General features: G+C 41.3%; 2 protein-coding genes across 11 annotated transcripts in view; one reads left to right on the plus strand and one right to left on the minus strand.

Moving 5' to 3' along the window:
- TMEM263 (transmembrane protein 263) overlaps nucleotides 1–3,236 on the plus strand; it is an 18,063-nt gene extending 14,827 nt beyond the window's left edge. For all 8 annotated transcript variants that reach the window (XM_023631296.2, XM_070254079.1, XM_023631300.2 and 5 more), the window contains one exon: nucleotides 358–3,236. In XM_023631296.2, the coding sequence (XP_023487064.1) occupies nucleotides 358–644 (287 nt within the window). In that variant the 3' untranslated portion in view covers nucleotides 645–3,236. The remainder of the gene's footprint in view (nucleotides 1–357) is intronic.
- On the minus strand, nucleotides 2,175–14,514 carry MTERF2 (mitochondrial transcription termination factor 2). Of its 3 annotated transcripts, none has more exons than XM_023631006.2 (3): nucleotides 14,268–14,514; nucleotides 12,527–12,661; nucleotides 2,175–8,559 (listed from the first exon to the last, which is right to left on the minus strand). In XM_023631006.2, the coding sequence occupies exon 3, from the start codon at nucleotides 8,499–8,501 to the stop codon at nucleotides 7,344–7,346; it is 1,158 nt and encodes a 385-aa protein (XP_023486774.1). In that variant the 5' UTR covers nucleotides 8,502–8,559; nucleotides 12,527–12,661; nucleotides 14,268–14,514; the 3' UTR covers nucleotides 2,175–7,343.
- Between the last annotated feature and the right edge of the window lie 3,161 nt (nucleotides 14,515–17,675).

Consider the following 17,675-nt stretch of genomic DNA (forward strand, 5'->3'; position numbering starts at 1 on the left):
GAAATGAAGGCTAAATATGTTTTTTAATTTTTTCATGCTCCTTTTAGGATATAAAATAAGGATTATTTATTAGCAGCAACAAAACCATAAATCAAGGAAACATTGATTCTATTTTATGAAAGTTGTCTAGTCTCTAAAGCATTTCTTCTCAAAGATACTACAACTCAGCATTGGGCCAAGATATTTTAAAAACATGTACAAGTATAGCCTTGTTCTTCTTTGTCTTCATTAGATTTATATTTGTGTGGCCTTATCAAACGACCTCCTGAGTGTTGGGAAGTCTCAGGTAACTTAGTGATTTGTACTGCTCTTTTAAAGACGTATGTTTGGCCATCTCATGATATTTTTTCTCATTAGGTTCAATGAAAGATCACCCACAGCAGCAACCAGGCATGTTGTCCCGTGTGACTGGGGGTATCTTCAGTGTTACAAAGGGAGCTGTTGGTGCTACCATTGGTGGTGTGGCTTGGATTGGTGGAAAGAGTCTGGAGGTGACCAAAACGGCTGTTACAACTGTGCCTTCCATGGGAATAGGGCTGGTGAAAGGGGGCGTGTCTGCCGTGGCTGGAGGTGTTACAGCTGTTGGGTCTGCTGTTGTAAACAAAGTGCCCTTAACAGGAAAGAAGAAAGACAAATCTGACTAAAACATGGAGATACACTTGCTCTCCACAGCATTATGATGCCAGTGGCATTGAATTGGTAAATTATGGACTACAACCAAGTCACCTGTTTTGGACATTCATCTTTTAAACTGCTGTGTTCAAAGTATTGATGACTGGCTTTCGTCTAAAAAGAAGAGACCAATACTAGCACAGTGTATGAAGGTTTCTCATACTTAAAGTCCAGCTTTTTATCTGGTAAAATGTTACTTATTCAGTTGTAACTGAAGATCAGTATATTTGAATATTTACTATAAGTCTTTCAGTTTAACTAAAAATGTGAAAGTTGAATTTAGTGGATGATCTTTACAGTAAGTTCCATATGTATAATGTGCCAGGTGACTCATCTGCCCCTTAAGAAGGGAACCTTGAATTACATAAACTGTACCTTTGATGTGCCTAATAGTTTCAGATGTCTTAGGTTTTTTATAACCATAGTTGATTAGGCCAAGAGGCATTCTTCTTGTTATTTAAGCTGGTAAAAGTAGCAGGAATTAGAGAAGTTTAAAAGAAAAGATAAATCGTTTTATGATGCTGAGTGTTAACCATCTTCTGTTAGATATGCATTGTATTAATTTAATCATTGATGCCTTACAAAAGAAAACGTCTTTTTTAATACCCTAAATATGTGCAGTTCTTATATATGCATTCTTTTAAAAGTTGTTTGTGAAATTAGTTTTCCCTTTTAAGAATCTCAGGAGTAGTGGGGTAAAGGCATTTCTTGCTCTCAGCAGATAAGACAGTGCTCGGTAACTTTTTGTTAACTGTTAGTAGTTATAACCAAATCATACGCTTCAGCCTGTGCTCCTGCTCCATCGTTAATTCACCTCACGGTGCCTAAGAACATTTCTTTGCTGGTCAGAAGCTATGTTGGAAGAGTTTCCTATTAAGGAGGAGCAAATAAATAAATGTTCTTGAGAATTACCTAAAGCATCCAAGATATAAAAAGAGTTCTTCATACCTATTTTATTTCTAAGATGGCTTATACTAGCAGTGCCCCTTTTCAAAAAACACAGTAAAAGCAAACACAAATATGTGAGGGCTGACTTTTAAACTGAATGAAATGGGCTCCATAGATTAGTTTTGAAAATATATCTAAGTGTTTTCAGTGGTTTATAGGCTTTTCAAACATGGTATCCTGCAGTCCTTTAAAGGAGCTGTAGACTTTGCACTAGCTTCCAGGTCCACTGCAGGCAGGGCATTGAAGTTTCTGATTATGGACGCCAAGTGTGTCACGTCTCACTAACACGTCTCATCATGTCTCAGTCATTCTCAAAGAATACAGCCTAGCTGGAATTCATCTATTTGTTTTTTGTTTCATGTTCAGTTTCATAAACACTTAAAAAGTTGCATATCTATTTGGCATTCCTCTTAACTAAGGGTTATAATCCAAGTCTGAAAAACCTTAGTTTTCTATAAGTCTGGAAATTTGCCTCCATTCCGCAGACTTTTTTTTTGCGCGGGAGAGGAGGAAAGGAGGTGATGCTCTGGATAAATAAATCAAAATAACATCCCTGAGAGCTTAAAATATATCACTTTAATACCCAAGGCTTAAATAAAATGTCTCTAAAGCACTGAGAGTTTTACATTAATGATGTGGATCAACAAATGGATAAGAATATCACTTAACTTATCTTTTAAAAGCTTTCATAAACACCAGCAGGGATTTTAAGCAAATCTACAAAGGTTCTTGAACCTCGCTGTTGTACATAAAACTTCAGAGTTGTTAAGGAGTTCATCACAAATAAATGATTATTTCATGCAGTATGATTTAAGGTATATTTTTTGGTATATCTGGTCAAATGTCATAATTAGCAAAGGTTTTTTTTTTTTTTAAAAACTCCAGAATTAATAGATGAACACTAAATAATGAACTAAATAATGGAATTGGAGAACTTGTTTCCTGCTATTTGAAAGAAACTCTTCACTGCTAGTTTATATTTCTAATTTGTCTTCTGTAGTCATGGGCTCTGCTGTGCTTTGTACCTGAATTTCTACATATAGACTTCACTGTATGCTTGCATATTTATTTTCAAGTTTGCTTGTCTTTAAAATTGCTGAGGAAAAATGGTTGTAATTAATTTCTGCTACAGAAAAGCCACCTGGAACATTTTATCTCATAAAGTTTGTTTTAAATTCCAAACTCTAACTTTGTTCAGGAGAGGCTCTTGCAATGATAGCAGAGAACTGTACAAATGATCAGTTAGTCAGAGGTTCTTGTTGAAATGAACTTGCCCTTTGATGATATCCACAGCTGTACACTTGAGTCTTTTCCAGTTTATTTTCATAGACTAGCAGTTTGACTTGTAAAACAGTACTAGTTCACTTCAAGAAACTACGGTGGTTTGTATACACCTGGAGGCACCTGTTATTCATTTGACCCTTTGAGTGGGTGTTCGGCACGAGGATAAAGTTGTGACTCACTTGAAGGACTGACCTAATAATGTGGACATTATGAATCCTGTACTTAGTGAAATGTCAGAGGGAAAGAACTGATGATTGAATAAATTTTTTTTGTATTAAAAGAATGGGAAAAGAATACATGAATCTGTTAATAAAGCACTATGATCTGCAAAAGATGAAATGTTTCATAAAGATCTAAGGAAATAAAGGAAATTTTAAAATAGGGTAGTCTTTTTAGTTACATAGCAGTTCAGAAAGTACTATAGCCAATTTTTATATTTTTTTGATACTAATGCACAAACATCAAACCTCTAATATGTATTTTGATGCCAACACAATGAAGTACAAATGTATTTTAAACAACCCTAATAATGTATATAATACAAAATATATAATAAAGATAAAAATGCAGATTTCGGGGCTGGCCCAGTGGTGCAGCTGTTGAGTTTGTGCGCTCCACTTCGGCAGCCTGGGGTTCGCCAGTTCGGATCCCAGGTGTGGACCTATGCACCACTTATCAAGCCATGGTGTGGCAGGCATCCCACATATAAAATAGAGGAACGTGGGCATGGATGTTAGCTCAGGGCCAGTCTTCCTCAAAAAAAAAAAAAAATGCAGATTTCTAAGGTTTACTCCACCTTGCTGAATTTCTGCATGGTGGAGCCTACGACTGCAGTTTAGCAACCTCTGCAGGCGATTCTTGTGCATTCTGAAATTTGGGAACTGATGGAGGAATTATAAAGTAGGGAGTACTTCCTTCTGTCCTAAGTGGCAGTGGAACCACCTTAGGTCTCTCACTGGACAGAAATGACTCAGAGGGATGGGAACCAGTTGTAGGTAGGTAGAAAATTGATATTTACTGGGCATCTCCTTACCTGCCAGGAACTGTCCATGCCTTATCTGATTGAATCAGTCTGAGGATCTTATGAGGGAAGTATTCTTTATTCCCTTTTTTATAAATATGGAGCAGGCTAACATTAGTTGAATTTCTCACATCAGTTTTGAATTAGTGTAAGTCACAACTTCTTCAGCTTATGTCCAGAAATAGAAATGGGGCTACTCAAGAACTAGTCCTTCATTCTGCTGTTGGCATTCGGTGCTGCCTGTGTGCTGGATTCACCAGGCTGTGCAACCTGAGCTCACTGGAAGTCTTCCAGGTCGTCATTTACTTTGGCAGCTAATTACATTCTGCCACAGAAGTGAATTGAGTGATTATACATAAATGGTTTAAAGGAAATAATTTTATTAGAGGCCTTTTTTTTTTACAGAGGAAATAAAATTTGACTCTAGTGTTTTATGTAAGGATATCTCCCCTTGCTATGTTGTTGATTTTGAATATTTTACATTTTATTTATAGGAAGATCTGAGTAAGAATGCAAGAATGAAAAAAGGCAGAGGTTCAAGGCTAAAAAATAATGGAATAGGATTTGGTCTAAAGGGGAAACAAAGTCAGTATACTGCTTGTTTGACCATGAATGTAGATTTTGTTTTTAAATCTTTTCAAGTTAGAGTAAGCTACAAATGCATTTCTATAACTGTAATTGCCTCTGGTTCTTTGTGCCTGGGCCTGAGCACCCAAATTTTTCTGCTGTTCTGACTAGGCTTTTATTTTTCCCTTGAGGAAGATTAGCCCTCAGCTAACATTCATGCCAGTCTTCCTCCACTTTATATCTGGGTCACTGCCACAGCATGGCTGACGAGTGGAGTAGGTTCGTGCCTGGGATCCAAACCTGTGAACCCGGGCCACTTAAGTGGAGTGTGCCAAACTTCACCACTACACCACAGGGCCAGCCCCCTGACTAGGCTCTTTGTAAATTATTGGCCACAAAGCATACATGACCACTCAACTCTGCCGAGCTTTCTTACATACCCTCTTGTAAGTTCACTTTCCTACTCCTCAGAAGGATTGTTTCACACCTCCTCTTTCCAGTCCCATCTACTCCCCTCCTCCCATTCTGCTGTCCTCCTCTGTGAAAAAGAGGCGACCAGACAGCAACTCTGCTACCTCTCACACTGCCCATTCCACCCACCCGCCTGCATCTGTTCTCATGCTCTGTGGACCAGGACTAGTATCTCTGCCCTTATCCGAAGTCAGCCCACCTTCACTTCCTCAAAGCTAGTAATCCTGCAGTCTTTCCATCCCTCATCTGTCTCTCTCCTGGGTCATACCCATCAGCATATAAACATGATGCAGTATGTGTTTTCTTTAAAGAAAAATTATGTAAAGAAAAATTCATCTCACAACTTCCATTTTCTGCTACCCTTTGCCATAAAATTTCTTGAAGAAATTTATAGTCTCTGCCTCTTCCTCATCTCTTATTCTCTCAGTCCACTCCAGTTGCCGCCTTACCTTTCTCATTTCACCAGAATCACTCTTGACAGGGCCAACACTAATGATTTCCTTTTTGCCAAGAAGTGCCATTGGTCACTTCTCTGTATCTTAGTTGACCTCTCAATGGCATTCGGTATTATTGACCATGCCCTCTTTTCTTGATAGACTTCTTCCTCTGGTCAATCCTTTCCAGGCTTGACCAGCCACTACCACAAATCTATACTCTGTTTCTGGGCAATCTCATCTAGAGCCATAGCTTTGAATACCATACTTATGCAGATGATCCCCGAATATCTATTTCCAGTCCTGATTTCTAACTCCAGACTTCACCATTTGCCTGTTTGACATTTCTATTCAGATATCTAGTGAGCATCTCAAAATTGACATCTAAAGTAGAGCTAATAAAGTGACCATATAACACATAATCTATTCTAAACTGAGGCGCTTTTCAGAAAGAGAACAGCACGGATAATTATGTCAGGACAACAAGCATAAACTGAAATGTCTCCAAGGCTTTCCGATCACACTTAAAATGAGATCCTGCTCCTTAGATGGACCTGTGATGCTCACCTCATCTTGTGCCACTCTCCCCATCACTCAGTCCTGCCCCAACTGTACTGGCTGCCATTCTTAAACAAACATTCCCATGTGACCTTGAGTAAGTGACCTACCTTCTCTGTGCCCGAGTCTCATCTGTAGAACAGTAAACAATGGTACTCAACTCTAAGGGTTATAAAGCACAACGTGCCTGGCACTTGGTAGATGCTGCATGGAGAGAGGTATCTTTTACTACCCTAAGGAACAGAACAGATCTGGATAGTGAGGGTTACTTGCATTTGCTGAACAGAGTGAAGACATGCCCTGCATTTTTCATAATTTTTTCATCACTTAAGAAAAGGCCATGCACACATAGTGCACAGATGTCTGAGTGTCAGAATCAATTGTGGTTGTGTATTTGTTACAAAGTTCAAACTCCACAGCTGAAAGTAAGCCAGTCTTTATCTGGATAATGTTTATCTTGGAACAAGACTTAGAAACTTGAAATGCTACTAAAATCAGTACCAACCATCACACATTTGCCCTTTTATGGGCCTGGATTTTCAGAAAGTTTTCTAAAAAGCTGCATTTACTTCCAGTGTATATGAATTAAATCATTTCAAATTTAAGGAATTTTACATAAGTTTTCATAAAAATCCCTAAATTTGTAGTTGGTACTCACTCTTGGCATGTCAGGTAGGGGAGACTTTTCTCATGCCAACTCATAAGCAATCCTTTTTCTATTCACAAGGTTTGAACAGAAGTCAGATCTTAGTAAATCTAGGCTCTGTCATCAGCAGCTGAGTGGCCTCTCAGCTCCAGTTTCCTCACCTGTAAGACGGGGAAAGTAATAAATCCACATAAAAATGTTTCAGGAGATAAAATCGTGCCTTTTAAACAAACTGACCACACAGATAAGCTCTAATTATTCTTGTTGGATGAGTAATACTTGGTTCTCACAGATTCTTTTATTCCAACCAGGAGATGAAATCAGCTTTAGAAGAATGTATTAGAAGTTTGCTAATGTTTCACTGAACACTAAGCCACAGAATTCAGACCACAGTAGAGTGAGGTTTCAGAGCTCGCAGGGAGAAAGAAGGCTGGATCGGCATCCCAGATGAAATGTGTTATCTGAATAAAACGGAGCCATACTTTGAATTAAGGGACTGCACTTGTCCGTTTCTTAGAAAATAATACCTCAAGGTCAAAATTACCAACTTTATTTAAAATAATTGCAATTTATATTCTAAAATATAGCAAATGAGTTAGATTATCTACTTAGAGGTAACAAATACAATTCAGAAGCTAAGTAGGTTCTTAAAATTACTGGTGCCTACAAACCTCCTGAGTCACTTAAGTCTTTGCTGCTCAGTTTCACTCTGCACTGCTAGAATGCAGCATCCGTCAGCAAGCTACTCTTCAACATTTAATGGCGCCACAGGGTTAAATAATGGCCTTCCTTTTTTGGCCTGAATTTTATCAAAGCTAGCTTCAAACTCTTTTCTCGTTCCATTTAGATTTGCTAGATGTCCATCCTTTATTCTATAGCCTAAGGAATTCAGTTTCCTTATCCTGTACTGTACTATCTGTGGCGTTAATTCAAGAACCATTGGTGTCTCTCGTATCTGAGCTATGGAAATTCCTTCTTTTAATAATCCCTGAATCCTCTCTTTCAAAACTGGAACAGAATAATATAAAAGGGCAGGACATTTCAAAACTAGTTGCTTCAGGTCATGATCAGAGCATTTAAAAGCATTTTTAGAGAAGGAAATACTGGTCTGTATATTTCTTGGGCAAAGTTGAAAAAGAAATCCTTTGAGTTTGGACACAAGTTGGAGAATTTCAGAGTTTGTGAAACCTTGCTCCTGGAGAAATTCTAGTGTTTCCCCTATAGCCACAGACGAATTTAACAAAATGAATGGGTTTTGGCTTAATAATTTTAGTAGCCAAACTTTCATGTTGGCCTCAGAGCCACCTAAATTTAGATAACTCTCTTGGAGAATACTTATCATTTGCTTATTCTTCTCAACAGGGTTATGAAAAACATTAGATGCAGTTGTCAAAAATCTGCTAATGACCACATTTTTGAGTCCCAACTCTTGAAAGAACTGAATGTTCAGCTTCCGGTTTTCCTGGTCTTTAACAGTAAAGAAAGATTCTGGAAACTGTTGTATTAACTTGACTAACTCCTCCTCGTTTTTGCAGACCAGCTGCCAGATCCCTCTCTGGGTGTTAACAGCGGTTGGACTGCAGACAATTGCTTCTGGGCAGCGTTCCAAAATACTGGCCACAGCAGTCTCGTCGGCACCTAGCTGTTGTAAAATATTTGCAATTTCTTCAACATAGGTTTCATCCTCCAAAAGTACCCATCCTTTTAATCTGCGAATTTTCCTGATATCAACTGAAAATTTATAGAGCTTTTCCACTGTTCTTTTATTTTCTTTGTTTGACCGATTATCAGTTGTATAGGGGAAGTATGCTAAAACAGGCCTGTATTGTGAAGCTGAGAGCATCCTTCTGAAAGCACACAGCCTGCAGGGCTGGCATCTCCCCAGCAACTTCCACAGCATGCCTGCAGTCCACTGGCTAATTCCCACCGTCCTGGGACTCAGAATGTATTCATCGGACCTGTAGGAAAGAAAACATAAGGGGTGCTGACTTTTAGAACACAAACACAAATATGAGCAATAAGTAGTAAGCATGGAAATAAAATGGATTCAAATTAGGAAAACTACTCATGTGGAATATAAAATATATCATCTGAGATAACTTATGAAGTAATTGTAATCTCTCTCTTTACAACTTAGACACCTTGTATTTTACAAATACATTGTCTGTCTGAGGTGTGTGGCAACCTTGGGAAGCAGCTACTTCCACTTTGCAGATCAGTGGCAAGACCTCAAAGAGTTCAAAGGTTCAGACTTCAAATGTTATTTTGACACAAATTCCGTTTCCTACAACTCTGATATGTTTCTGTTTAGGAGACATATTACTCATACACACACGGGTTTTTGAAAATGTTTTACATTTTCAAGTTGATGTTTAGCTGAAGCAAATACTTATTAAGAAAGTGAGAGGAGTCATCTCTAATTTTAGAGTAAGTATTTTTGCTGAATAACTATTACTCAAATAAGTCAGAAAATGTTTTATTTAAAATGAGTTAATAAATGCATGCTTGTTTTATGATAATTATGTGAAAATCATTTTTTTTAATCCACAATTAAAATAAGTCTTAGCCAGGCAAAATGAGAAATGCCATGTGACTGCCCCAGTGGAGCCATGGGAAATCATGTTAGCTGTGGAATGGTGACCATCCTTTTACAACAGTCCCCATTTGACATCTTTAGGTCCCTAGAGATGGCTCTACTGTGCCTGCTGCACTGTAGCCTCTGGCACTATTTGATTATGTCTCTGGCAATGAAAACATGTCTAGTTTGTTGTTTTAACTTTCAGTACCTAAGAGTGTTAAGTGTCTCAGCCTTGCCACAAAAGTGTGGAGTACTGAGCTATTTAGCTAGTTAGCAGCCAATCTGGAGGTCTGAAGGAAAGTTGAAAAAAGCCATTTCCAATCCCTGCCCCTAATTATGCCCTTGCCATATATGCCAAGGACTACTCTTCACTTTCAAGCCTGTCCTAACTAATCTAAATAAATGATGATTCTCAAAGGAAAGATAACGAGTAACAATGTTCTCATTTTGGTTTACCATCTGTGATAACAGCTCATTGTTAGTGCTTATGGGATCCAAACAATTGTAGGCATAGCTTCTGTTTTACTTCTAGTGGTTCAACCAGAGTTTTCCTCAGATAATTCCTAATACCAGTTTCCCGCAGATAATTACTAATAGCCAAGATGTAAATATCAAAGTATTTTTAAAAATTTCTAAGACGGCCACGGATTTTAAGAGGAAGGAGGAAGTACAGCATAATAAGGGCGCAGGCAGATACAGGGTGGAGCCCCATACCCCCTGTTCGTGGGACCCCACAAGCTTGGGCCGTACATCTGGAACACGCGCTAGAAAGAGCGTGGGCTCTGCTGCCAAACTGCCCACACCCAGTCCTGGCTCTAATCACGGGGTCATCTTGGGAAAGTTACTTAGCCTCAGATTAAACAAGTTATGATTAAAACAGTGCCTCAGGGTAAATGTTCAATAAGTATTAATAATAGCGGCAGCTGTAAAATGGAGAGAACAGCAGGTAAACCTTACAGGGATACTGCGAGGGTTAAAATGCATATCAAGTACTTTGCACAAAGCCTGGTAAAAAGAAGTCAGTAACTGGTAGCCATTACTAGGAAATATCTAGAGCCAAAGTCTTGTAGTAATAGGACTTTAAATTGTATTTTAGACAGAAGTACATTCTTTACCAAGGTAACTGAAAATTGTGAAAACTGTATTTTAAATGCCTTGGTTGTCCAAAATAACTGCTTATAAAAGCAATACATGCTCACTACAGAGAATTTGCCAAATTGTGAAAAGTGGAAAAAGTCTTTCACTCTCTCTCCACCTACAGACGGCTGTTCATACTTTGACATATATGTCCAGCCTTCTCTATGTTTCTTGCCCCCTTTATTATGCTTTTTTAAATACATAAAGCAAGGCTGCCTTACACATGAGAGTTAGGTTCTGAACTCAGCCTACAGAGTGAAAAGCTGCAAAGACTCAGAATTTTCCTTAAAAATCTTTTAAGCAGGTACCACACTGGGTACCAACACAGTAACAACTGCGTGGTACACGACAGTCCAACAACAGTAAGCCCAGCGCAGCCAGGGGTCCCTGCAGGCTGGAAGAGATTCCAGTGTTTGGCTAAGCACCAGGTGAAGGAGGTGGCTTAGTGTGGGGGTTACATTACACATGACAGATGATTAAAGTTAGGACCACGCCGACCACGGCAAGATGCCCCCGCCCAGGGAGGCTACGGGAAAAGCAGGCTGTCTCCCGCCTCCTGCTTTCTCCTGGGTGGACTATCACGTGGTCAGGCGAGCCGTCTGAACAAGGCAGGCTGTCTGTCTGGCTCCATCTCACTCTCTGATGCGCACACACACAACTGACTGCAAAAGTGAAAAGCAAGAATGTTGTGACTCCTCTGTAATCAGCGCACCTTCTGTATACAATTTCTTTTCTTCTTTTATTTTATCCACTCTAAATACCTAACCTCGGCATCAAAACCTCTAAACATTTAAAATGAGTGCATGATATATGGCACAGATAGACCATAATTTTGTAAATCAGTCCCTGATATCAAGCATTTGGGCTATCTGTAATTTTTGCTATATGCTGAATATCTGTCCACATTTCACTTTCTATCTTTGAGATGAATCCCTAGGAGTAGAATCACCGAAGAGGAGATGTGTGAACATTTGAAAAGCTAAGTTGTTAATTTCCCATCCAGAAAAACTATCTCCGCTGACATTCTCACAAGCAGTATGAGAGATTCTCTCATTAGTTTTAATTTTGATGTGTGAAAAATGAATACAACATTAATTTAACTTCATTTTCTGTTATTATTAATGAGGCTGAGCTTTTCTTAATAAACTATTTTGACCATCTTTATTTCCTTTTGTGAATTAACTATTCCTGCCTTTTGCCTTTTTAAACAGCAATCTTTCTGCTTTTTAAAAATTCTACACCTTTTATGCACCAGATAAAAATTCATCCATATTTCCTTCTATATTTTTGTTTGAATTTTGAAAGTTAGCGCCTTTAATTCATTTGACATTTCTGGTTGTGAGCTGAGAATCGAAACAGATTTTATCAACAGTAGCTAACTCCAAGCAGCATTTGTGAACAATCTTTCCTTCCTCATGACCGCGATGCCTCGTTTATCACACATGAAATGGAGCTTTCGTTTCTGGCCAGCCTCCCGCCTCCCTGCCCTGCTGTTCTGCAATCCCTGAACGACCAGGAGACTAACTTCTGGCCTTTGCTACATACTTGGCTCCCCCGCCAGACCATCCTAAAACAATCTGCAGTCTACTCACTGTTCCACATCGCCCGTCAACTATGTCTCATCTTCTCAACTCAGACTTCCAGCTTGGCCCCAACCCCATTCCCTCCACTTTCAACCAATGCCCTTGCCTCTAACCTGTACAAAGAAAGGAGAGCACCTCATCACCCCAAACCAACCTTCTGCTCTCTCCCCTTTCCTGCAGTTACACCTGTCATTATCCAGGGTAATCCATCCGTTCCGTGCTGACCCCCTCTGGCCTGAGATCTGGAGAGCCCTTCTTTCTCACATAGTCACTCCTTCAGCTGTCTCCTCCTCTCTGAGGCTCCCACCCTTTACCTCAGTGGCTTTTCCTCTTACTGTTGCTCCAGCTAAAACCCCATTTTTCTCTTCCCCTTGCTTAATTCTTACAGATCCTTCTTTCTCTCCATTTCCTCTCCTCCTGATACAGCTCCCAATAAAGACAACTTCCATGTGATAGGAGCCAAGGAGTAGTTTTAGTGCCTGAGATCTCCTTTGACCTCTGCAGCTTCCAGCACAGTTGAGCGTCTTCTCTGGGAAATGCTGTCACTTGCCTTCCAGGCCTTCCCACCTCGCGGTCCTCCTTCCCACACTCCCGGCCTCCCTGTGCCTGTCTCCTCCGCAAGCTCACCTTCGAAGCGTGGTTCTAGACCTCCTCTTCTTACCTCACAGTTTCTGCCAGAGCTCCTGTTCTTTGTCCCGGGCTTCAGTTAACCCCCCTGGGCTTCTCTCCAGCTTCTTCTCAGAATGTGATCTTCTCACCTCCCTGCAATAAACTTTTCAGTGGCGCTTCAGCATAAAGACATAACGTAAAAATGCCTCACCATGGCCTAGAAGGCCTCTTTGTCTGGGCTGTTGCCACCCAAACCCCCCATCACCCTCTCCCTCCGTCAGCCGCACCCACTACCTGTCAGTCTCTGGTGCTCTGTTCCCACTGCAGGATTTTTGAAGACTGAGGGCCGTTCCCCATGCCCAAAATGCTCCTGTCTAACTCCCAGGTCTAAGTGTCCCTTTCTCAGGGAAACTTCCCTGAGCTTCAGGAATAGACGAAGCCTCCTGTCCCCATTATAGGCTCTCATGGCACCATGGACTGCTTCCCCGTGCCACTTGTCATTGCTGCAGCAATGTGTTGTTTCTCCCCTTCCATGAGGGCAAGACCATTCACCACTGTGATCCAATGAACTGCTTCCATACCCTTCACCTGGCTGGCAGCACTGAGTCCAGAAGGCAGGTGACCTCGTGTGCCTTTCCATAGAACCCTGCTCTTGACCCCACTAGCTCTTCTACTAAAATGTTTCTTCATAGCTTTGGATCACAGACCCATCAGAGAACCTGGTGAGAGCCACAGACTTTCCAAAAAAATAAAGACCCATACTCGTAACATGTTGCGAAAGATTTTAGCAGGACTCATGGAATCCTTGTGGCCCAACTATGAACAAGCTGCACTCGATTTAAGCACTGGGAAGGCAGGGTCTGAGTGCTGTGCCGCCTTATCCCCCTGTAACCAGCAAAGAACCTGGTCCACGGACGAGCAAAATCAGCACTGGCCAACTGGAGCTGAAGGAACGAACCAAGTTCATGAGGCGGCAATGTATTGGGTAAAATTTTGGGCTGCGTGGGCTTGATTTCTGGTGACTAGTTGTGCTGTGACTTGAGAAAGTCACTTCACCTCTCTGTGCCTCAGTTTGAGCAGGAGGAGAATGGGGACACTACATCCTGGGTGACTGTGAAGATTAAATGAGCTAATACCATCAATCACTTACAGAGTAGTCAGGAAACTCAGTAAATCATCAGAGCAGCCCATTTTAAAGAGGAGGAAACTGATGCACTGCCCAAGGTTACTCGGGGAATAAAGGGCAGACCTTGGATTCAAACCCAACAGCTTGGCTGGAGTCCTGCTCTTAGCCACGTACTCTACGAGCAGTGATGCCCTCGGTAAATGTTGGTTAAATCACAATGTGGGCTATTTTCTGATGCTTCATGTTTCTTAAGCATTTTTGAGGCGTGAAATCCACTTCTGTAATATGCACAGTTTTCATACTTAACACGGTCCCCTCAACAACAGCCGTAATATCAGTTAAGTTGTACTTTTATAATATTTACGATCTGCTGACAGTTTCAAATTAACCTCAACATTTATAAAAAAGGAAAAACGAGGATCTTGGGGAGCGATCGAAAGCCGCACATCCATCATGTGGAGCCCGCGCTTTTCCAGAGAACCTTCCGACCCGCGGCGCCCCGGCGTCCGCCCGGGCCGGGCAGGCGGAGCCGAGCGGCCGCGGGGGGAGTCGGGCTCCGCGGCGTGCGGCCCCCGACCCCGCCTCTCGGCCGGGGACATTCACTCCCAGGGGCGCAGGAAGGGCGCGACTCACCTGCTGGCGGCCGCTCCGTGCCAGGCGCAGTGAGTCCTGGGTCCCTGGCTCCGTCCTTCCGCCCTTCCCCGGCCGAGGCTCCCCGTGGCCCGCCGTCTTCTCAAGGTGTGACAACAGGGTCCACGTTCCCGGGGCCCGGGGCCCACACGGCCCGCGAACTTCCCTCAGCAGCGCGGACCAAGCCTCCTGACCTTTCGCCCGCATCCGATCAGAGCACGGAAGGTCCGCGAGCCCGCAGACACGCCCCCGCAGCCTGACGCAGCCAATCAGGGCGCGGGACACAGGCTACGTAGGCTACGTGACCCTCCCGACGCCGGGGGTCGGGGCGGCGGAGGCGGGCCAGCGTGGGACTCAGCTTTCCAGAGAATAGGGCGTCGTGCCAGCAATTGCTTCAGGGATTTTCACACTCTTTCCTTCCCAGCATTTTAGAAAACTGGAGATTCAGTCGCTTTGTCACTTGGGGAATGTCACTAGCCCGTAAGTAAAAGGTAGAAGTAACTCAGACACCGCTAAATCTTGAAGCTGTAGCCGTTCAGAATTCCCAAAGTGATTCACTAGGTAAAGATCTAATTTACAATGTAGTTTAAAAAAACCCAGAACTTCTTTGGAACACATCTAGCCTTCCTGCTGCTGCCCCCTCCCCCACCCCCGCCAGCTGTCAGCGACAGTGTCTGATTGGTCTTTAAAAGCCTCCCTCTTTGCCACCTTCACCTAAATACTCGCCTTTTGTGATGAAGCGCTAAGCGGTTTACAGTCTAATTATGACCTGTGATGCCCGACCTCATAAAACAAATCAGTTTTTCCTTAAAGCCAGGCTCAATGCTTGTCCCATTTATTCTCACATTTATCATCCAATCAACTAATATTTATGGCATGCCTGTTAAGTGCCAAGCATGTGAAACAGCAACGAGAAGACAGCGGTGGACAAGACAACAGGGAATCAAGTACATTTCCCTGTCCTGATGGAGTTTACACTCTAGTGCAGGACAGAGACATTGACAACCACTAACATGATTAATCGCAACTAGAGTTAAATGTTTCCAAGGACAGGGTGCCCGGACCCTACCTAGTTGTCCTAAGCTTGTGTGTGGAGTTGGAGCCAGGACACTGTGATTTTCCCAGGCTGGAGGTCCCCGCTTCGTGTGTTTCGTAGCACGCTGTGCACAGTTCTAACACAGCCTTAACACACTGCACTGTAATTCTTCCAGACAGCCCTCTCACCTTGTGGAGTGAACTTGTGGATACTGAGAATTTATTTTCCTATGAGCAATGCTTGGAACACGGTAGGGACTCAGGAAATGCTAACGAAATCTTTGAGTCTACCCTAAGCACCCAGTTTGTGCTCAGTAGACTTTGAGAGGGACTGACACTTGCACTTTAATTCTACGGTATAGCAGCAAGAATTGGGGCTCCTTGTCTGAAGATCAACTTTGATCTCCAGGATACTCTAGAGTTAACTGAGTAGCTAAGGTATATGAGGTAGGGAAGTGCTTGTCCAGCAACCCGTCTCTCTCTGAGTTACCCTTCTACAAAAGCCCTAGTATTCATGGATTTACTGCACACTCTTTCTTGAAATACAAGGATTTTGGGTCCAGACTAACCAAAGTGTGTCACCTGCATTTAGGAAGAGAGAATTAGAGTAGGATACAGAATAGAGAAGGAAGTTAAGGAAGGTAAACTCAGCCTTAGGACTGCATGCTGCAACCGCTGGTCCCTAGGGTTATGGCAGCTTGTACCAGGACTCCACATAATTGTGCGAGGAATGACAATACATTTGACCCTGGGCATTGTAGTCAAAACTTGAAACTGATCAACTCAGCTATGCCAACTATATTAAATAAATGCGACCCAAAGATTTTTCCATCCCAAATATTTAAACTGTGCATTTCTAGGACCATACAATCAGAAAAGACACTTGGATGTAGAAATGGGGGAAAGAACCTAGAATTATGCATACTATCTACAAGAAAATTACAATTACATGTTTAACATTGTGGGAAAATGCTGAAGTTATATATAAGAGATGCATTATTTTAAGTGAATGAAAAACATAACAACTTTGTATAGGTTCATTCAAAAGCTTGGTTCTCTCAACTCAATTTTTCCAAGTTGCCCCCATAGTTTTTGGCAGTAAGAGTTCATGAAGTTTTTGCTGAATGAATAAAAAGTCTTAAATCCCTCAACCATTGGCAGGGTTTTTAGAACACTAACCCTTCTAGTTAGGGGGAGTCCCGGTGTTCAAACACAATGTACCTGCTCAGCTGGAGCACACTGACACTGAGAGAGGGGATTCTTCTTAGTCACAATTTAGACGAAACTGAAAAAGCTTTCTGTAAAACCCTAAAAAACAAAACAAAATCCCCCTACATTTAAAAGTAAAATATCAGTGCCTATGCTGAAACTGTTCTTTTATTAAAATATTTATTTGCATTAAAACTGAATCTTTTATTCCCCTAGATAGTGATGGTAAATCCCAGGTCTATGAATTTCTTAATTGTGTACAATAAAATCAGGCCCACAGAGTAGGATATGAAGTACAGGTATCATGAAAAATGATGAAAATATTACTCCTTATTAACAGCAGTGAAAAAAGATAAGGCACATTTTTTTCTTTTCTCAATAACAGAATTTATTGATCACTATTAACTCATTATCCAAGATACTTTAAAAAATACATATTATCTAAAAACACGTTTCTGAATTTTTGACTCAAATTTATCGAGTTACCTTTAAATATAATTATCACACTAAACATCTATCACTACGAAAGATGGGAAAACAAAAAGCCACTGACTATAATTCCAAGTGGCAAGAACTAGCTTACTAGAGGACAGAAAGGGATAACAACAATAATAGTAATAACAATCATGGCAGCTAGCCAGAGGTGCGGCGCACAGCTCTGCAGACTGTGCACTACACAACCCAGGGTGCTGCACAGCGTGGCAGCCCTGCAGCCAACACTGAACACGTATCCTACCACATGCCAGGAACTGTTATGAACATTTCATATGTAGTATGAAACACATACTACTCTCACCCCCATTTTAAAGATGGGGGGAAAAAGCACAAAAGGTTAATAACTTGCCTAAGATCTCAAAGCTAATGAGTGGCAGAGCCAGGCATTTGACTCCAGAGCCCAGACTCTTACCTGTTATCCCATGCTGACTAACTCATAGTTACAAGCCCAATTACTTGGAAAAAAAAAACAACTTTGTTTTAAATCTTTCTTATAGATAACTTTATATTTAAAAGTATAAAAAGCAATTGGAAAACAGTATTCTTATTTGGAATAATTTTGAAAAATATTATTTTACTAAATATATGGTAGCTTCTCCTTCATTCAGAATGGTGACATGTGGTTTACAGACTCGGTTACTAACTTATAATCACATCTCACATAGCAATGCT

The sequence above is a fragment of the Equus caballus genome, chromosome 28 (assembly GCF_041296265.1).
Source record: "Equus caballus isolate H_3958 breed thoroughbred chromosome 28, TB-T2T, whole genome shotgun sequence".
NCBI lineage: Eukaryota > Metazoa > Chordata > Mammalia > Perissodactyla > Equidae > Equus > Equus caballus.